The sequence below is a fragment of the Plecotus auritus genome, assembly GCF_963455305.1.
Source record: "Plecotus auritus genome assembly, chromosome: 7".
NCBI lineage: Eukaryota > Metazoa > Chordata > Mammalia > Chiroptera > Vespertilionidae > Plecotus > Plecotus auritus.
The window spans coordinates 30,756,611-30,776,601 of NC_137774.1; the positions used below are offsets into that span (position 1 = coordinate 30,756,611).

At 42.3% G+C, this 19,991-nt stretch overlaps 1 protein-coding gene across 1 annotated transcript in view; it reads right to left on the minus strand.

Annotated features, from left to right (window-relative positions):
* The window catches only part of MYO1D (myosin ID), a 283,903-nt gene that overhangs the window by 110,016 nt on the left and 153,896 nt on the right, over positions 1-19,991 (minus strand). Inside the window, exons 17-19 of the mRNA XM_080678530.1 lie at positions 5,940-6,163; positions 3,420-3,564; positions 2,775-2,879 (exon numbers count right to left, since the gene is read on the minus strand). Of these exons, the coding sequence (XP_080534656.1) occupies positions 2,775-2,879; positions 3,420-3,564; positions 5,940-6,163 (474 nt within the window). The remainder of the gene's footprint in view (positions 1-2,774; positions 2,880-3,419; positions 3,565-5,939; positions 6,164-19,991) is intronic.

Genomic DNA, 19,991 nt, shown 5'->3' on the forward strand with positions numbered 1-19,991 from the left:
TGGCTGCTTCATAAAAAAGTCAAGGCATAAAGAAGAGGACTTTACTGAAATCGTGTCAAGTTCATCTTGGTACATCTTTGGGATTAAAAAGATTCTAAAGAGGACATTACCTAACCTATAGTATGGAGAAATACTATTTTGCATTGGACTTAGAAATACAGGAGCATGGCTCAGTGGTTGAGCATCGACCTATGAAGCAGGAGATCACGGTTTGATTCCGGTCAGGGCATTTGCCCAGGTTGCGGGCTCGATCCCCAGTGTGGGGTGTGCAGGAGGCAGCTGATCAATGATTCTCTCTCATCATTGATGTTTCTCTCTCTCTCCCTTCCTCTCTGAAATCAATAAAAATATATTTAAAAAAATACAGGAGCATGGCTAAGAATTTTTCCGTTTTTTTCCAGGAGGAGCCAGGGAGAGACATGCATGCTGTTAGACATCCCATTGTCACCCCTGGAAAGAAAGAATCAGAGGCACCAGAGACCTTTCCAGAGTAGAGGATGACTGTCAACACCACCCAACGGTCTTTGATCACTTGTCCTGATTACTAATTTGACTTCATAGTTACCTTGATCCTAGAGAGGAAGTATCCTAGATAGTGGAAATGCAGACTTGCGGAAATGGCTGGAATGGTACATTCCTTGGTTAAATTCACTAACTGGCATTAGGGCTTATACTTTTTTGTGTGGGTCAGTGAAATCTGGTTAGCAAAAGTCATTTCCTGACTGGCTGATCAACCCTAGGTACACTTAGAAACTAGGGTTTCTGAATTCAGCTCAGAATTAGACTCGGGACTTCGGTAACCACACCGAGATACTAGCAAACTTTCCTTGGTGACATTTATTTCATTCTACGTTTAAAGCAGACTGCTTTCTATGTTGTTAAAAAGTTTATATTACATTGAATTGAATGTCTGAACGCTAGCAGTTGTGTTTTTGAACTTCATGAATAGTTCAAGCTCCTTCTTGTCTTATAGTATTTGGTCAGTCCGACTAAAGATCTGTCAAAATTAAAACTTTTGGTTTTGTTGTTTTATTTTATTTTTTTAAATTAATTTCTTTATTGATTAAGGTATCAGATATTTGTCCTCATCCCCCCATTCCCATCCCAAACCCCTCCCCATGCATGCCCTCCACCCCCGTTGTCTGTGACCACTGGTTAGGCTTATATGCATGCATACAAGTCCTTTGGTTGATCTCTTCCCCTAGGTTTTGCTGTTTTATTCCCTATTATTTTTATATTATTTATTTAATTGGTTTCTGCTCTAATCTTTATTATTTTATTTTTCTGCTTGCTTTGGGTTAGTTTGTGTGTGTTTTTTTTAGCAGTGTCTTAAGAAAGAAGATTAGACTATTGATATGAGATCTTTCATCTCTTCCATTATAGGCATTACAGGTCCCTCTAAGACGGCTTTCACTGCCTCCCATAAGTTTTGCTATGTTGTGTCTTCTTTTCCAAATGTTTGATTTTCCTGTGATTTCTTTTTTGACCACTGGTACTCAGGAATGTGTCACTTAATTCCCACCTATCTGTGCATCCCCTAAATTGCTTTCTGTTCTTCTTTCCTAATTTCACTCCATTATTGTCGGAGAATATACTTTGTAAGATTTCAATCCTTTTAAATTTACTGAGGCTTGTTTTATGACCTACCAACAGTGTTTCTCTAAACTCTTGCAAACACTAGATGTTATTAACATTTTAAAGTTCCCCACATTTATATAGAAAAATATCATTTCATTATTTTGATCTGAATAACACTGTAATTATGTATTTTTTGAAAATCTGAAACAAAAAACCTCTAAAATCACCTAAACCTGAACCTTTGTTGTGAGGTAACTCTTTGATATTTTCTTAATTCCTCCTTCGAATATTGGTGTATTTATATCAAAATCTCTCCTGGGGTTAATCTAGGCAATGTTTTTCTTAAATCCACCCACTTAACATTTTAAAATTTATTTGCATTATTTTATTTGCATATTTTTACAAAATGTTCTTTTATAGCTATTTCAATTTCCTCTCTCTCTCCTTTTCTAAACAAATGTTTTTTAAAAAAACAACCAACTATGTCCTTTGCCTTCCACTTTCCAACTTCCACCTGTTCCACTCGCCCAGCTGCTCTCATCTCCAGGTAAATAACGGTCCACACACATCCTGCTCCAGATGAGCAAATATATCCCTAGCACATAACCTTTCCCCCTCCCTTCTGAATCTCACTATGTCCTTCTCACTTTTCCAAACTACATTCTTCCTCCCTCTTCCTGGCGTGGCTCAGTGGTTGAGCACTGAGCTATAAACAAGGAGGTCATGGGTTTGATTCCCGGTCAGGGCACATGCCTGCGTTGTGGGCTCAATCCCCAGTGGGGGGTCGTGCAGGAGGCAGCTGATCAATGATCCTCATCATTGATGTTTCTATCTCTTTCTCCCTCTCCCTGCCTCTCTGAAATCAATAAAAATTTAAAAAACCAGCAATAAAACATGTATAAAACAGTACTCAATGACCATTAAATATAGGCAGACGAGTATGTGTTTGAAAGATAGATATTCAGTAAGATACAAATCCTTGACCTCTAGGAGGTCCCCCCTCTCCTGTTTTAAGAAGAATGGTTGCCAAGAATATCCACTCCCCTTCCATCCATGCCTCCCACGGACAGGCACAGCCTCCTGAGGACAGAGCCAGTGGTGCGCCTATCGCTATGTTTCACTGAGGGTGTGTCTCAGGGCGCTTCATCGGAAGCAGCCTCTTCCTTCCGAGGAGGTCTGTCTCAAGATCGCCTTACCTTACGGACGTGACAGGAGAAGAGGACGTTCATGTACTTGTCCTTCCGTTTCAGTTCATTGGCAACGGGGACGAAAGTGCCTGAGGTCTGAGGTGTATCTGGCTTCTGAAAGAGACAGGAAGTGCGATCGAATGATGATGCTTAGCATTTCAGATGAAAAAGTGAGCTCTTAGTGCACGGCTTTATTACTAAGCTCATGACGTTGCACACGCTTTACTTTTAACCTCCCCATCCCAGGTGCTAAGCCACTAAAAGGCTGTCTTAACAACAAAGGTCCTATAGTAGTAAACATTTAAAATAAGGGATCGGAGAGAGGATGAAACAGAGCTTGGGGAATAACTGATATAAAGTGATGGTTAAAAATAGTTGCTGAGTTATGCAAGGGAAGGTTTAAATGGTCAGAGCCATGGTATAGCAGGTACCTAACACACACAGACAGAAGAGAGAACACCCTTTTTAACGTGGGGGAAACGCCAGCTGTTGTACACTTGGAAGCAATAATACTTTTAGTTTAGTGTTGCTCATAGGATTTAGTTTCTGAAGGTGTCAGTTTTTCTATAAATTTTTGGAGAAAAATTCTTCTTTTTTTTCTTTTTTTTTTGTTAAGGGAGCAGGAGTGAACCCACTTAGTTCTCCTGCACTTACCGAAGCAAGATAGTTGCCCTCCCAGGCCCTTTGGAGCCCTAGGTCAGCCCTTTGACCCTTCAGCATCTCCATGGCCGCAACCTTTGCCCTGACCTGGGGCAGGTCTGAAGCAGGGATGGTCTTGATAAGCTGAGATGCTCGCCATCTACGAAGAAATAAACACAATGTATTTGACTGCAGAAACACAAGACCATTCATTCTCAAACACAAGAAGCTGACATTAAGTAGGATGAACCCAGACTGTTGCATGCTACCCTAAAAACAGTAACATGCCTCCAAAATATACACTATCTGGCTCTTTACAGAAAACGTGTGCCTTTGGACTAGATTAATACAACTAGCAAGACTCATTGAGAGAGAGAGAGAGAGAGAGAGAGAGAGAGAGAGAGAGAGAGAGAGAGAGAGAGAGAGAGAGAGGAAATGAACTGAGCAGGCCTGGAACCGTCTTTTGCATCTTGGCTGTTTGTCACCATATACCTGGAACCTAGGTCAGTGCCTGTGGCACAGCAGGTGCTGAGTGTATATTGCCATTAAATTTTACAAAAACTAATCAATTGTAGGCCATACAAACCTCAAAATCTAAGGAAGACTGTACAGGCCACAGAGCAACATAATCAAAACCAATAATTCTTTGCATCCATTAAAAATATTACTCAGATCTTTATTTGTTGTCATGCACAGGTCTTCAAGACTTATTTCTAAGTCAAGTCATATAACCATACTTATAATCTCGCTTGTGTAAAAGAGGAAAAAATTCCAAATTATATGTGACTCTAGATGCATATGCACTCACAGTATGAGCAGATGCTTTATATACGTATTTACTCATAATTCTTTCAACAACCCTACGAGCAGGTACTATTGTTACAGTCCTTTTACAGATAAAGAAGTTGAGGCACAGAGAGGTTAACTAATTTGCCCAAGGTTACACACAGCTCTTCAGTGGCAGAACTAGAATATGAACCCAGGTTCCAGGGTTTGTGTTCCGAACCATTACCTCATGCTGTCTCTTACACGTGTGTGTTTGTAAATGCAAGGACAAAGATTTAGAAGGATATAAACTAATTGTTAATGAGTGGTTATTTCAGGGGAAAGAAATAAAATGGGGAGAGACAAGAGGAGGTGTGGAGGATTTCAACTTTATATCCTATATATTTTTATGTTATTTCACTTTAAAAAAAATGAGCATGTATTCATGTATCACTTAATTATGTTTTAGATTATGTAAAAAATGCAGGTTGCAGAGAGTACAATTCATGAAAAAACACTTCTCTGTGCATTAAAAAAGGCTGCCAAGACTACAAATAACACTGAGAGTATTACACCTGAGAATTTAGGTACTTTTGCTTTCAATAAATCTGCACTGTTTGATTTTTTTTCTTTTTATGAGCAGTCATTCTGTTGCTTTTAAAGCAAATGAGATATGTAATATAAAATTTTCTTCCCATGCATTTTCTTTATCTTCTGACATCTGCCACCAATTTACATCCAATCTCTCAATGACTTCAGTGTTCCATGTGGACCATCATGCCACCAAATGACCACATTTGAGGACCATTAGCTTAGCTTATGGGACTAGACAGCTGCACCTAAGACAAAGCTAAGTGTATCTGGTGCACACTGGCACAACAAATAAGCTCAAACAATCAGGAGCAAGGAGTTATAAATAATTAAACACTCAGATTCAGGGCAGTTTACATAAAAAAAAAATGATCGCGTGGAAAGGTATCACATTTTACATAGATGCTTGTTTATTTAAAAAATACTGCGTGCTCTAAAACAGTTGTTTCCTCCCTTGTAATTTAAAATCTCATGGGAAACTTTAAAAAGGACCTCTGCTTGGGCCCCCACTCCCCAGCTCCATTAGACAGGTATTTCTGGAGGTGGGGCTTGGGCAGTGGCATGTATTATAAACTCCTCGTGAGTTTAAGGAAAGCAGGACAGACAACCACTGCACAGAAAGAATGGACGGAAATCCTAGTGTGAGTTATTTGCGGTGATTTTTTTTTTTTAAAACATATTTTATTGATATTTTACAGAGAGGAAGGGAGAGGGATAGATAGCTAGAAACATCGATCAGCTGCCTCCTGCACACCTCCCACTGGGGATGTGCCCGCAACCAAGGTACATGCCCTTGACCGGAATCGAACCCGGGACCCTTTAGTCCGCAGGCCGACGCTCTATCCACTGAGCCAAACCAGTTTCGGCTGCGGTGATTTTAATAGCTATTTTTTGCTACTAGAAGAAAGTAGAGTCTGCATGCCAATAACATCTTCACTATGGCTTGATCCAGGGGTGGCAGCACGCTGCTGTCTATATGGCTACAGGAAAAAATCAATGGACAGTTCTGCTATTTTGAGAGGGGAACAGACGCTTTGTGAAATCGAAGTCTACAAAATTGGAGACATGTTCGAACAGGAAATAGCTGAGCCAGCCTCCTGGTCGAAGAACTGTGATTTTTATATGACACGTTACGTGTGCTGCCATAAACGGAGGCAGCACATACGAACAAGTTCTTACCTATTGAAAATGGCCTGTAGGGCCTCCTCGAAGCGGCGAAGAACTTTGGGAGGGGTTGGCCACTTCACGTGCTTCCCGTGGTCTCTCATGGTCTTGACGCCGTGGAAGCGCCGGGCCACCTCGTGGATGTAGGACTTCACCTTGTAGTGCCGGTAGTATCTGATGATGGTCAGGGCTGCCTTGGTCCTCTTGTACCGCATGCGGGCCAGCGTGCCCCGCCACACCTTCACGACAGAGGAAAGAAAAAGAAAAGTGTTGCTGGCTGCCTGAGTAGTAGGTCACTTTGAAATCATAGAAGCTCCTCTGCTTATAAACTCAACTGGACAACTTGCATGTGCCACCCAAATCAGCCGGAGCTAAAGCATGCCAATTCTGCCAGCCACCAACAGGTGGCAGTGTGGAGTCGGGCCCGTCATTTTGGTCCAGCTGTCTACCTGGGCACTGTCTACACCGGAGTGCATGCTGAGTTTGAGGCGGAGTCTTGTTTTAACTTTATGGTCATGAAAAGAAGAACGACAAAGTACAAATATCTTTGGATAAATGTTTTTAAGAATGTTGCAAGGGAACAAGATGAGTCAGAAAACCAAAAGCCATCAACATCTGTAGTTCTCTTGTGAAGCCTGGTTTCACACAGATCATGTCCACAGGCCACCAGGGTAACACCACACTGCATGTACAAACTGACTTACATGCAGCCTGGGCGGCCCCTCTCCAGGTGCTGTGTAAACGCCCTAGGATTTAGATGTTTTCCTGCAGGAAGGGCAAAACAGATGACCAGTATCTCTCACCAGCGATGTTTCTCTCTCCCTCTCCCTTCCTCTCCAAAATCAATAAAAACATATTTAGAAAACAAAAAACAAATGACCAATATCATATGAATCATTGTTAAAATCTTTTCAGTGCTCAGAAATCAGACAATATATAAATGTCTCAATGCCAGCTTTTTAATTTTTTTAATTTTTAGCGAGAGAGAGGAAGAGGGAGAGAGGGAGGGAGGGAGATATATATATATATAAAGAGACACACACACACACATATCAATTGGCTCTCCCAGTTATTTATGCATTCATTTGTTAACTCTTGTATGTGCCCTGACTGGAGAGCAAACCCGCAACCTTGGCTTATGGGGACGATGCTCTAACCAACTGAGTTACCCGGCCAGGGCTCAGCTTTATTTAAGCATGGGGAAGTCGGAGATCCATCCATATCCTATCTAATAAAGAGGGAATATGCTAATTATCCATCACTCCGTCACAAAGGTGGCTGCACCCACAGCTGAGGCCAAGTTCTCATAAGGAGCCTTAACGAGCAATCAGCAGGGACCTGGGGCTATGCCCCCCCTGCCCCCATGGGGCTTGACAGGGGACCTCAGGCTGCGCCCCCCACCCCAGTGCCAGGCCAGGGGACCTGAGGCTGTGCACCCCCACCTGGCAGGGCTTGACGGGGGACCTGAGGCCATGTCCCCCACCTGGTGGGGCTTGATGGAGGACCTCAAGGCATGCCCCCCACCCCAGTCTGGGCTGGGGGACCTCAGGCCATGGCCCCGTCCTGGTGCCGGGCCAGGGGACCTGAGGCTACGGCCCCTGCCCTGCAGGGCTTGACAATGGTGGGACTGGCCAGGTCTGGATCTAGCCCATTGGGGGGGGGGGGGCGGCCAGGTCTGGGTCTCACGCGATTTTGAGGTGCATGTGGGTGGTTGGAGACTTGACTCTGGGTCCGTGGTGTGCCCCAGACTCTGACAGGAGGAAGGTTTTCATATACATTTTACTAATTTTCTTTCATCTCTGACACTTCTATTATAGAGAAAGGGCAAATAGCAATATTAAATTATTTCCTCTAATTAATCCCCTTTTAATGTGCACGAATTTTGTGCACCAGGTCACTAGTATATGTGTGTGTGTGTGTGTGTGTGTGTGTGTGTGTATGTGTGTATGTGTGTGTGTGTGTGTATATATATATATATACACACACACACACATATATATTTTTAAATTGATTTCAGAGAGAGGAAGGGAGCGGGAGACAGGGATAGAAACATCAATGATGAGAGAGTGTCACTGATCAGCTGCCTCTGGCACAACCCCTGGAGGGGATCAAGCCCACAATCCGAGAATGTGCCCTGACTGGTAATTGAACCGTGACCTCCTGGTTCATGAGTTGATGTTTCAACACCGAGCCACACCAGCCAGGCAGAGATACTTACATATTTTTTAGGTTCCCATACTTCTCAATCTCTTAAGCAAAGAGAAAGCTGGTGTAATCTTCATCAATGGCTCTTTCCCTACATGTGCTCTCCACCCCCCCACCACCAAGTCTTGCTTCCACAGTATTTCCAATACAAACCCTTCTTCTCCTTTCTGCTACTACAGTCGGCAACACTCAAATGACTCTACTGCTTTCTTAGACAATAAACTCCTTGTATACACCACCATCATGTTCGTTATTTACTGCTGCTTCTTAAATGACCATCCCAATTCTCAGGCTGAGGGTGTTATTGCCCTGCTTGTCTCTGGCCTCTTAAGACCAAGATTTGCAACCTCTACTTCAAAGCCCACCATATGGGTTCCCCAGATTCCTTCAGGTTTCTTTTATTTCTTCTTAAATCCCCAACTGTGCCCACCGGTTTCTCTCGGAAAAAATCATGCAACGCCTCTTTTATTCAGTCATCTTGAGGCTCTTGGTGCAGACTCCTAAATTGGCACCATGTGTTGCAATGTTCTCCCTTTTCAGCCTGCTGCACAATAGATCTGTTTGCATACTACATGTGAGGAGGTCATCGGGGACCCCAAAGAGGAACCAACAGGTCCAGGAAAACCATGATATGGAAGGAAAACATGACTAGGAGCAATCTGTGGTAGGAACCTCGAGTTCATATAGAAACAGAATATATAGACAATGGGGCAATGGAAACTTCCTCTGTGGCCTCAGTACAGAAACCCTTTTTAGTCAAAAGGGCCCCCTGCTCTGTAGCCGAATCCATCCTACAAATGGCTTTGTTACGCCTCCACCCAGGCACTAAAATAAAGGTTCCTTCTTTAGTATCTTGAAAAACCAAAAGAATACAATTACAGGGTGGACGTCTGTGATTCAGTTCCTTAAAGAAAACACATTTTTAAAGTTTCATACTGTTTGTTGCCTTTCTTTTAAGAGGAAGGAAATTAAGACTCCCTGGAGCTACATCTATATAGGAAACCAATCTTTAATTTCCAAGAAGTGTTTTATAGAGCTTCTTATTAAAATGTTTTTGGTTAGATGCTTTAGCAATGTGGAAAAAAATTTTATAAGTAAGTGCTTTTTAAGGCATAGTTGTTGTTTTTTGGAACCTTTAAAATGTCATCTGTATTCTTGGTTTAGTCTAGTTGAAAAAGCAAATAGTACAGAAATGCTACAAAAAAAAAAAAAAAAAAAAGACAGTAGCTCTCCCCCTTGCCCACCTAACCCCACCTTGAAGTTCCATTCCACACAAACAACTTTAACCATTCTTCTGGTATTCACTAATATCACGCACACTATTATTTCTTGGTGGATCCTTTCAGACATACCCACATTACAGAAGTTGGTGATGTAGCTCTCTCGCCATCACGCGAACCTCTCCTTTATCATCCCCATAATAAGTACATTTAAAATTTTAAAGTCAAAAGTGTTTATATTATTGTGTTATATAGTGTAATTTAACTATATTCATATTCCATATTAATTCGATTCACCATTGCATAATAGGACTACCCTCTCACTATGTCAGGGAAATTTGTTTTAACTTGTCGTTAACAGCTGTCTTATTTTAAAAGTCTGCTTTATTTACTATACTAGAGGCCTGGTGCATGAAAATTCATGCACTGGCGGGGGGGGGGGTCCTCTCAGCCCAGCCTGTGCCTCTCGCAGCCCGGGAGCCCTCGGGGAATGTCCACCTGCCAGCTTAGGCCCACTCCCTGGTGGAGTGGGCCTAAGCCACAGTCAGACATCCTTAGTGCTGCCGAGGAGGTGGGAGAGGCTCCCGCCACCGCTGCTGCGCTCACAGCCATCAGCCTGGCTTGTGGCTGAGAAGAACCTCTCCTGTGGGAGTGCACAGACCACCAGGGGGGCAGCTCCTGCATTGAGCATCTGCCCCCTGGTGGTCAGTGCGCGTCATAGCGACTGGTCGTTCTGCCTTAGGGTCAATTTGCATATTACCCTTTCATTATATAGGATACCTACTGTTAATGCCAAATGCTCTAACAGACCCATCAAGTAATCAACAATAATTTTTCCAGTTGTCAAGCCCATCCATCGAACCTTTCTCTTTCACATTCCTCTTCAGGCCACTGCACTCCTCCTGTTGGATTCCTGATTCCTGAGCACAAGTTCTTCTTTTTCTTGGTTTTCCTCCCTCCAGGAGCTTTCAAGAAAGGGTGCATGGCCAGTGAATTTCTAGTCTCTTTAATCTGAGAGTACAAAGCAGGTGCCTAAAATGTTGTGTGATTAGTGGCGGAGCAGAGCAGATGAGAACAGGCCCTGGACTCAGACTGCCTGTGTTCAAGTCCTGACCCCACTCTTACCAGCTGGTTTAACTTGGGCAAGCTCCTAACCTAGTTTTCTTATCTATAAACATGGGGATAAAAATGATGCTTACCTTGTAGTGCTATTGTGAGGACCAAAGGAGATAATGCACACCAAACAGTGCCTGGTGGGGAGCTAGAACACTCTATGCATTGGTTGTTAAGAGTATTTGAATTTTTGTCTCCTTTGGTATATGCTCAATTTTTTTTGCCTTAGTCATATGTCAATATGACCTGAAATCTTCCCTTCTCAGCGTTCCATCTACCCCAAATAGCGTCCGATTAGATCTGATTTTATTCTTCCACGGATCACATGGACGGGATGTCCATGATTTATATGCCTCATCCTGTCTTTCAGCTGCTCAAACAGAGTGAAGAGAGAGCTGGGGCTCAGGGGTCATTGAGTTCCTGCCCTGATACAAATAAAAGGAGTGCATCCGAGGTCTGCTCCCCTGCCTGGGGGCAGTGTAGGCTCCTGACATTCTTTTGGCTATGTCTTGTGGAGCTTTTTCCAGGTTTGGTTATAATAATTATTCCAAGCAGATGTGTCCCCTGTTCCTTGCCCATGTATTGATGCATCAAAGGCAAGAGAGATGGTAAACTTCCCTGACTTTTCTTGACTAAGGGAAGACGACTTCTTGATGGGAGAAAGGGTCTCCAGTGAAGTTGTGGGTTATTCCCAGTGAGTCTTCCCTATGGAATACCTTTATACTAAAAGCCAGAGCCCTGAAAAGTAGCGAGGCCTCTCAGAATTCCCTCCTCGTGCTTCTCCAAGTTCCAGTCTTTTCTTTGGCGAACATACTGATTTTTGTTTAGCACCTTCTTTCAGTTGGTCCAGCTTTTATTTTTTGGATGCCACTTCTCAAAGTTTATGGTATAAAGTTGAGCTCTCTTTTTGGTTTCAGGGTTGATGACATGTTTTGTTATTTTTCCACTTTTGTTAATTTCAGGAAATTTGGGGGAAAGGAATTTTGTGAACCTGCAGTTTTATTTTTTTTAAATCCTCACCCGAGGATATGCCTTTTTTATTGGTTGTTAGAGAGAGCCATCAATGTGAGAAACATTGATCAGTCACCTTCCGTTCACGCTCTGACCTGGGATCGAACCCACAACCTAGTTATGTGCCCTGACCAGGAATCCAACCTGCAACCTTTTGGTGTATGGCAGTGGTCAGCAAACAGCGGCTCGTGAGCCACATGCGGCTCATGAGCCACGGTTTGCCGCTCTGTTGACTAATGAGTTTGCCGACCACTGGTGTATGGGACAATTTTTTAACTAACTGAGCCAGCTGGCCAGGGCATGAACCTGTAGCTTTATCTCTACTCCTCACCCCTACCGGGTCCCTCCCACTCCTGAGTCTTTCCAGAACCCTGTGGTCAGGTGAACTGGCTCTCTCATCTGCCTTCTCTGCAGGCACTTAAGATTTCAGCTTCTCCACCTGTTGGGAGAGTAACTAACTACACACCCATTTGCTTCCCAAAGCAGGCAGATGCCTCTCGTCTGCTGCTGTTTCCACCATGGTCCCATCTGTCCTTGAGGGTTTCTCCAGTCCTTACCCCTTCCTGCTCAGTGAGGGTTTCTGAGCGGGAGTGGCTGTAAATACCGTCTGTCATGTTTAACCAGAGGTTTCATATTGCCGTCTTAACCCTGCCATGCTTTCCCCTGGTGCATACTTCCTCCGTGGTCAGGCACGGCAAAGCCACATCTGGCAGTCATTAAAGTACAAGATGTACTTTGCAAGAGATGAAGGATTCTGGTTTACACTCGATGAAGAAGCAGGTCAATTACATATCTTCAGTTTAGTCTCCGAAATAAACACAGGCCAGCTCTCCTTTTTTTCTATTTCTCCATGTTTCCCCCTCACCCTTCATTTAATATGTACTGAGAAGAAAATAAAATTCAGTGGATATAATTGGTAGGTTCTTAGCATAATTCTTGACATGCTATTCCTTAGTTTTATAGATAGAAATAGCATTTTGAGATCATATAGGGGAAAATTAAGAAGTAATGATGCCGAAACCGGTTTGGCTCAGTGGATAGAGCGTCGGCCTGTGGAATGAAGGGTCCCGGGTTCGATTCCGGTCAAGGGCATGTACCTTGGTTGCGGGCACATCCCCAGTGGGAGGTGTGTAGGAGGCAGCTGATCGATGTTTCTCTCTCATCGATGTTTCTAGCTCTCTATCCCTCTCCCTTCCTCTCTGTAAAGTATCAATAAAATATATTAAAAAAAAAAGAAGTAATGAAACAACCAAATCTTTAGTCAATCAACAAATTAAAACCATTAAAATAAAGACAGAGGCAAAAAAACACGCACCCTCAACAACAGCAACAAAAAAAAGCAAAGCGCACGCGAGCTTGATCCTTATAAGTCCTGTTGGTGGACTTAACTGTGTGTGTGTGTGCATGCGTGCGTGTGTGTGTGTATGTGTGTGCTTCGCGGAATGTAATTTAGAAACGCCCACCCCTGAGCTGCTTCATCTGGATCTGGTAGGCTTACTTGCCGAGTCAGCTGCCCTGTGAACCTTCATTTAGGACTCATACATTTTCTATGTGGCCTTGTCCAGACCCATTAGCCTAGCAATTCTTTAGTGCACACAACTGTTGCCCATTAATGGCTTCTTTTTTATGATGATGCCATAGCTGACAACCCCCTGGTAACTGTAACTTCAAGAAGCAATTGAACCTCTTGGTCAATTACAGTCAGAAGCCCCGCTTAACACGAACCCTAGCAGCACCCAAATTACAACTGTTTTGGAGACAAATGAAACGAAAATTACTCCAGTCAACAGGTCAGGTCAATCTGACGGGCCCTTCGGGAGCCAGCCTTGCTCAAAAGCTAACCCTCGGTGGAGCTGTACCAAAGAGGCTGCTTTCTTTGTACAGTAGGTCCTCGGGTTACATTGGAGATCTGTTCCTATGGCACAATGTAACGCGATTTTCTCCGTAAGTCGGAACCCACCTACATAAGCACCTCCGTCACTCACATGGAGCACATACACAGCAGTAATGAAGTAAAACAGTAAAAAAATTTTAAAAGATAACAATTCCTGACCTTTACTTGTGGTAAATAAATAATAAAAAACATAAAGCACATATGTACATACGTCTAAATGACGGAACTTTTTAAAAAAATATAAATAAATGTGAGATGGCGACGTAACCACGAAACGGCATACATCGAGTCCAACGTAACCCGAGGACTGCCTGTAGTTTGGTTTGTTTTCTTTAAAAAGGAGGTACCAAACAGATAATCCATCGTCAAAATCTCTCAGGTAAAGGCTTTCTCAAAGTTGCTTCTTGACCCAGATCTACAGGGTTCTGGTCAAGTGTTTGGGCATTTGAGCAGATTCAATGAGGTGTCTGGGGATGTTTCAAATTTGTCTGAAGGTGTGTACCACCTTGTCAGCCCCAGACCCACCTCCATCTAATGTCGAAGTGGCTCACCATCTGGTCAGGCACAGCCGGGCTTTTACCTTGTGTCACCAATGTGCTGACTTTTCTTCCTTTAGCCCAGCATCTAAACATGCAGCACTCCTTAAAAAAATACCCCCGCACACCTCTGCTGCAGGTGCTTACACATGATCTCAGTTCTGAATGTTTCCTTAGGTCACTCAAAAAAACTCAGATCCTAACGGTTATTAGAAAGCACCAGCCAAAGGTGCATCCTAACATGCATTTCTGAAGAGTTCCAAATGAATTCTGGGACACAGGGCCTTTGAAATGCTCCCTGAAAAAGGGGTTCCATTCTTAGTGAGTTTGGGAAAGCTGCTTACTGGGATTCTTTTTTGGAGATTCACAATGCACATTAGCATATGAAAAGTTTGGGGAAGTTCTATGTAAATAAACTTCAACAGAATTTTAAAAACATATTTGACTGTAGAATCCTTTGGCCACAGACTACTCATTCATTTTGAAGGGGGTCAAGATATGCCATCCCCAAATATGCCACTTTGGCATAAGCATTCTTTGGAGTGTTTGCTTATTCTACAAGAGTTTCCCAAATTCCTACTTGTCTGTGTGGTTTCCCTGGGGAATCCGAAGGAAAACAGGAAATACCTATGACGTCCTAGGAAAACCCAAAATGTCCATGAGATAACTGGGAAACAACTACAACTAATGCCTTAAAAAGTAAGATATGGTCAAATGCCCCATCGACGCAAACCTCCAGGCAACGAAGCTTGAATTCCTCCGCCACCAGCGAGGCTGTTTCCGACAGTCCAGCACCGCTTAGCGGACAGCTCCGTGGCTGGCATGGTGGGGCTGGAGAGCAGTCCTGCCCTGGAGGGAGAGGCCCGCATTCCTCAAAGGCCAAGGGGGTGAGGGGTGGGGAATCAGGTCACCCTAGGCAGGCTTCAGGTTTTTTACCTGTGAAGCAAAGATGTACACTAGGTGATTTATTAGAGCACCCACTCGAATATTCTATCAGAACAGCTACTGATATTGAGCAAAAATTTGAAAGTGTTATTTCAAAGGTTCTTTTTGATCCAAAGTGCACAAGAAACTGACAACCCCTATCTTTGACTTCTGCTTGCTGTTATTACCCTTAAGGGAAGGGAGGGAAAACATTATTTCACTACTGTGTGCCACACACCTGACATACATTAAAAATAGGTGTTTTAAAAACACTTTTTTTCCTTTTAATCCTCACATAAGGATATTTTCCCATTGATTTTTAGAGAGAGTGGAAGACAGAGGGAAAGACAGAGAGAAATATCGATGTGAGAGAAACACATCAATTGGTTGTCTCCTGCACATGCCCCAACCAGGGCTCGGGCTGGGGAGGAGCCTGCAACCAAGGTACATGCCCTTGACTGGAATCAAACCCGGGAACCTTCAGTCCACAGGTTGACGCTCTATCCACTGAGCCAAACTGGCTAGGGCCTTGATGTATTATTGATATTGTGCTGGTATTTGTTTCTCTTACTAATAATTCGCCATAGGGAAAGCAGGGGATACATTTGACATAAGTTTCTTTAAGTCATACAATAATATGTTTTGCTGGCAAATGCTTGGCTTTGGGAAACGATCATTTTTCAGACCCGGGAACCCTGCTTCTACAGAAGAATGCGACTAACCACACACAGCTCCTGCTAGCAGCCTGGCTCTGGTAGTGGGCAGGGGGCTTAGACCCGTGCTCCTCAACAAATCCCTGCACCCCAACATGCCACCAGTACGGGTGCTCACTATGATGGTGGTACCGGGTGACGATGCACCCTGAATCTTGGGGGAAGGGAATAATCTGGAAAAAGGCCCTTGGATTTCTTAGGGCAGTGGTCGGCAAACTGCGGCTCGCGAGCCCCATGCAGCTCGCGAGCCGCCGTTTGCCGCTCTGTTGACTAATGAATTTGCAGACCACTGCCTTAGGGAAAAACACTTAAAAAACATTTTAATAATGTACTAATGTCTTTAACCTGAAGTCAAAACTTCTGGGTAAGGGTAATGCCTTACACAGTGGTCGGCAAACTCATTAGTCAACAGAGCCGCAGTTTGCCGACCACTGTCTTAGGGTAAACATCAAATATGCTTCATTTTCTTGCCTTAGGTTGTAATTAATGGAGGAATGGCAGGATAAGTAAGGTCAGATGCCTGTTCTATAGCTCAAGTTTACACAGCACAAGTAGAACATAGTATGATTAACTATGAAGACCATCACTGGTCATAGCTCAATTACAAAAAGAAAAACCACAACTGTGCTGTTTGGATACATGATTTCTCATACTAATAGGTGATACATGTGATCAGAGTAATAAGTAGCTCATGCTAGAATAATGTTGAGGTGATACAGAAAGAAATGCTACTATTTACAGAAAAATATAGATAAAATGCCAGATTTGCTCAGCCATGTTTAGGTTTTATAACTGTACACATAGTTATAACTATTTTTATTATTGACAATTTTACCAGAAACATAACCTTGTACTTGCAAATCTAAAATATCCTACTACCTATTTCTTCCCCAAGAAATGTTTTGTTAACACAATATTTGAAAATTGAGGTTTCTTTGTCATATATCAATCAAGTCAGAACAGATATAAAATGGATGTCAACAGGAATATGATTAATTTTCCAACTAACTTCCTTAGAATCTATTTTGAAAAATTTATGTTTTTATCAGTCATTGGTAATTCTTTTTAGGTAAACTTTGAAAAACACATTTTCTTTGGATTGGCTTTTTTATTGGTTTGTATGAGATCTTTATAAATTAAGAAAATCACCCTTTGTCATTGGTGTTTTCAGTATTTTTTCCAGTATGTCAATGATCTTTTGATACTGTTTAAGGTATACTGCCATATGGAAGTTGTTTAAAAAATGTATGTAACCATTTTTCTTTCATGGTTGCATATACATTTAATACAAAACTGAGATCAAATAATAACCATAAAGTGCTCAATGGGGGGAGGAAGGGAGACACGTGCAATACTTTCAACAATAAAGATAAAAAGTAAAAAAGATAATAATCATAAAGTGCTTTGCAATGCTTTTATTTGATATATCAGGTGCATTTTCTTATGGGATCAGATATACTCCCATAAAATGATTCTGAATGGCCTCACAGTACTAAGATAGATGCATGTAATTCAATTAAACACAACCCCATAGTATGAGGTATTTTTAGCGTTTTCTATTTTTTAGTATAATTATTAATAAATTCCCAAACACAAATGATTTATGGCAAAGTTTTAGAAACAGAATTGCTGTTGTGATCCATTTATGTTTTCAACTGCTACATTAAAGTACCCATTTCCAAACTTTACCATGTGAACAGTTAAAAGAATTAACTCAACTGATAGCATAATATATTGCTGCTATGATTTAAATTGCTTTGTTATACAACTTTCCAAAAAATTCACTAGCTATTTGAGTCTTTTCTTTTGTGAATTCTCTCTTCATTCCTTTTTTTTGGTCTATTACATATTCATAATTTCGTATAATGATTTGTAAGGGCTTTTCATTACATGAAATAAGCTAACCTTTTATTACATTTACAAAGATTTCTTAGCGTTTTGCCTTTTACCAAATCCTGGCCATGATCATTTGGTTCATGCCAATAAAACATGAAAAGAGTTTTGCTAGGTGTTTCTGAGAAAGAAAATGTTCTCTCTTTTCTGAGAGGATGTCCAAGGACTGTCTAGAAGTGACGATTCCTGGAACAAGGAGGGAAAACATGTGGCTGCTGAAATCCCGAGCAGCCACTGTGCAGCCATCAGGGGGAGCCACACTTAGAATGAAGATGATCCAAAAGAAAGACTAATAAACACGCTTCCTGCTTTATGAACGAAATCTCTGCTATATTCTATGCCAATTTAATTGCATTTCCTTTCCCTTTTTTGTGGGGGAGGAGAGGGTAACTGAATATGCTGTGATACAATGGTATTTTTTGAGAAACAGAAATTTTAAATGTTTATGCAGGGACACCTATCAATCTTTGCACTTAGAATTCTTTCGTTGTTGCTATACTTAGAAAGGTCTTCTCTACTTTAAAATCAAGTGTGTGCCTTTCAAATGAATTTGTTTTGTTAAAACGTAAGCTCTATGGGGGCGTAAGGGAGACTCAATCACGAGTAGGAGAGAACCTTTATGCTACAATCACTCCAGGAATGGCAGGAGAATATGTTCATTCCAGTAGATTATCCGGACTTAAAGATGTGTGAGATGACCACTAAAAACTCTGTATTTTTTGAAATACTAATGAGTTAGCAGATACAGCCAATGGGTATGATAGAAGAAATATATTATTTGCGTCCAACTCACATGAATGGACTGAATCTAAGTCAGCTCCCATCTGGTCAGGCGGTAAGAAGAGTTAATGCTGGAAGTCTTTCTGAGGGTGTCTCCTCTGAAACAGTGGTGCAGAAAGCCACTGGGAAGCCGTCAGGGGGAAAATAGGCATACACACACATACAAAATGACTCGCGTGCAACAGGGATGAGCTACAGAATGAGGTCATATACTATAGGTTTTAATATACCCGTCAGAATAAATCAACCGTTTTATGCAAGGTCAGAGCAAGCATCTCCTGAATTCAGAGAATAAGTCAGACGGCTTTTCAACGCAACACCAGCATGCGATTGCCTAATTCTTTCTGTTTGAGAAACTTGGAAACCTTTTAGGATCATCATAATCTACCCTTCCTTTGGGTCTTTTTCATTCATTTCGACCAGCTTGTGATCTGTATTTCATGGAACTCTTCTATAGCTAGCTGCCCTCCGGATGTCCTCCGAGGAAACCGAAACCCGAATCCCAGCTGAACACTCGCACAGACATGAACCCTGCGGCAGGGAGCCTTGAAGAAATGGATGGGCACGGGCGAAAAAGGTGACAGAAGCACAGACACGGTGGTGACCCTGCTTAAGATGCCTTCCAGGTGGCCAAGCCCTTTCCTGCCGCAGCCTCTTATGTTATTTCCCTCTGCAAATCTTCTCTCCCCGAAGTTGTCCTGGAGTCCGTGCCTCCTCATTCTTTAGCTCTCAGCTTGATGCCACCTCCTCAGAGAAGTCTTCCCTGACCAGCCAGTCTTAAAATACAGTCCCCTTGTCCTCTGAATGCCCCAATCAGCTCTTCCTTTCCTTCATAACTGTGACACAATTTGTAACTGTTGACTTACTTTTGTCTCACTCGGCTAGAACGTTTGCTCCATGAGGACAAAACCATTTCTGTTATATTCATCACTCTACTTCCAAAGAGTGCCTAGCAATAAACACCATTTTCTGAATGGACACTTATCAGCTTGAATAAATGAAATAATCTGTGAAAAAGTAAAAAGGCCCTTCAGACTGCTTTATATCCAAGGGGGGCACAGGAATCTTAGAGTTTGTAAGTGCTCACTTAAAAGAAATAGACAGCTAGCTTGTCCTGTTACACAACAGTGAAGATGCGCCAAGCAAATTACGAAACGTTCAAGAAGAAACACATGGCAGCCGCCACACAGCTCTTGAGTCTTAATGGAATTCCAAAACCAATGTTCATAATTCTGGAGCAGTCTAGCGGGAATAAGCATCACCTTGAAAACATGTTGCCAGGTTGCCAATGAGTAACATGCTGCATGAAAGAGGCTGGTTTTCAGTGAATATTCCTTTTACATGGAAAGAATGTCTCGAAAAGTGTAAAATCTTCACCTTAAACAAGTCGGTCCTGTTATAGCCACAAAAATGTGGATATCTTAAATTAAGTTCTTACTTTCCTGTTCAGCTACAGGGCTTTTCATGAAACAGCTGCCCTTTTGACAAAAGTCAACACCTCAGTGTCACTGCATCTTATCAAGGGATCAAGGAAACGTGACAATACCTCCACATTCTTTCTAAGTCACGGAGACTAAGAAAAAGCCCATAAAGTCTACTGTGCATTTTTCCTTTTCCCAGTGGGCCCGTGAAAATGATGTAATTTCTCTATTACTGGAATGAGAAGAAAGAAGAAAAAAAGAAACTAGATTGGGAAATTCTTTCAAATATACAAATACTAGAGGCCCGGTGCATGAAATTTGTGCACAGGTGTGTGTGTGTGTGTGTGTGTGTGTGTG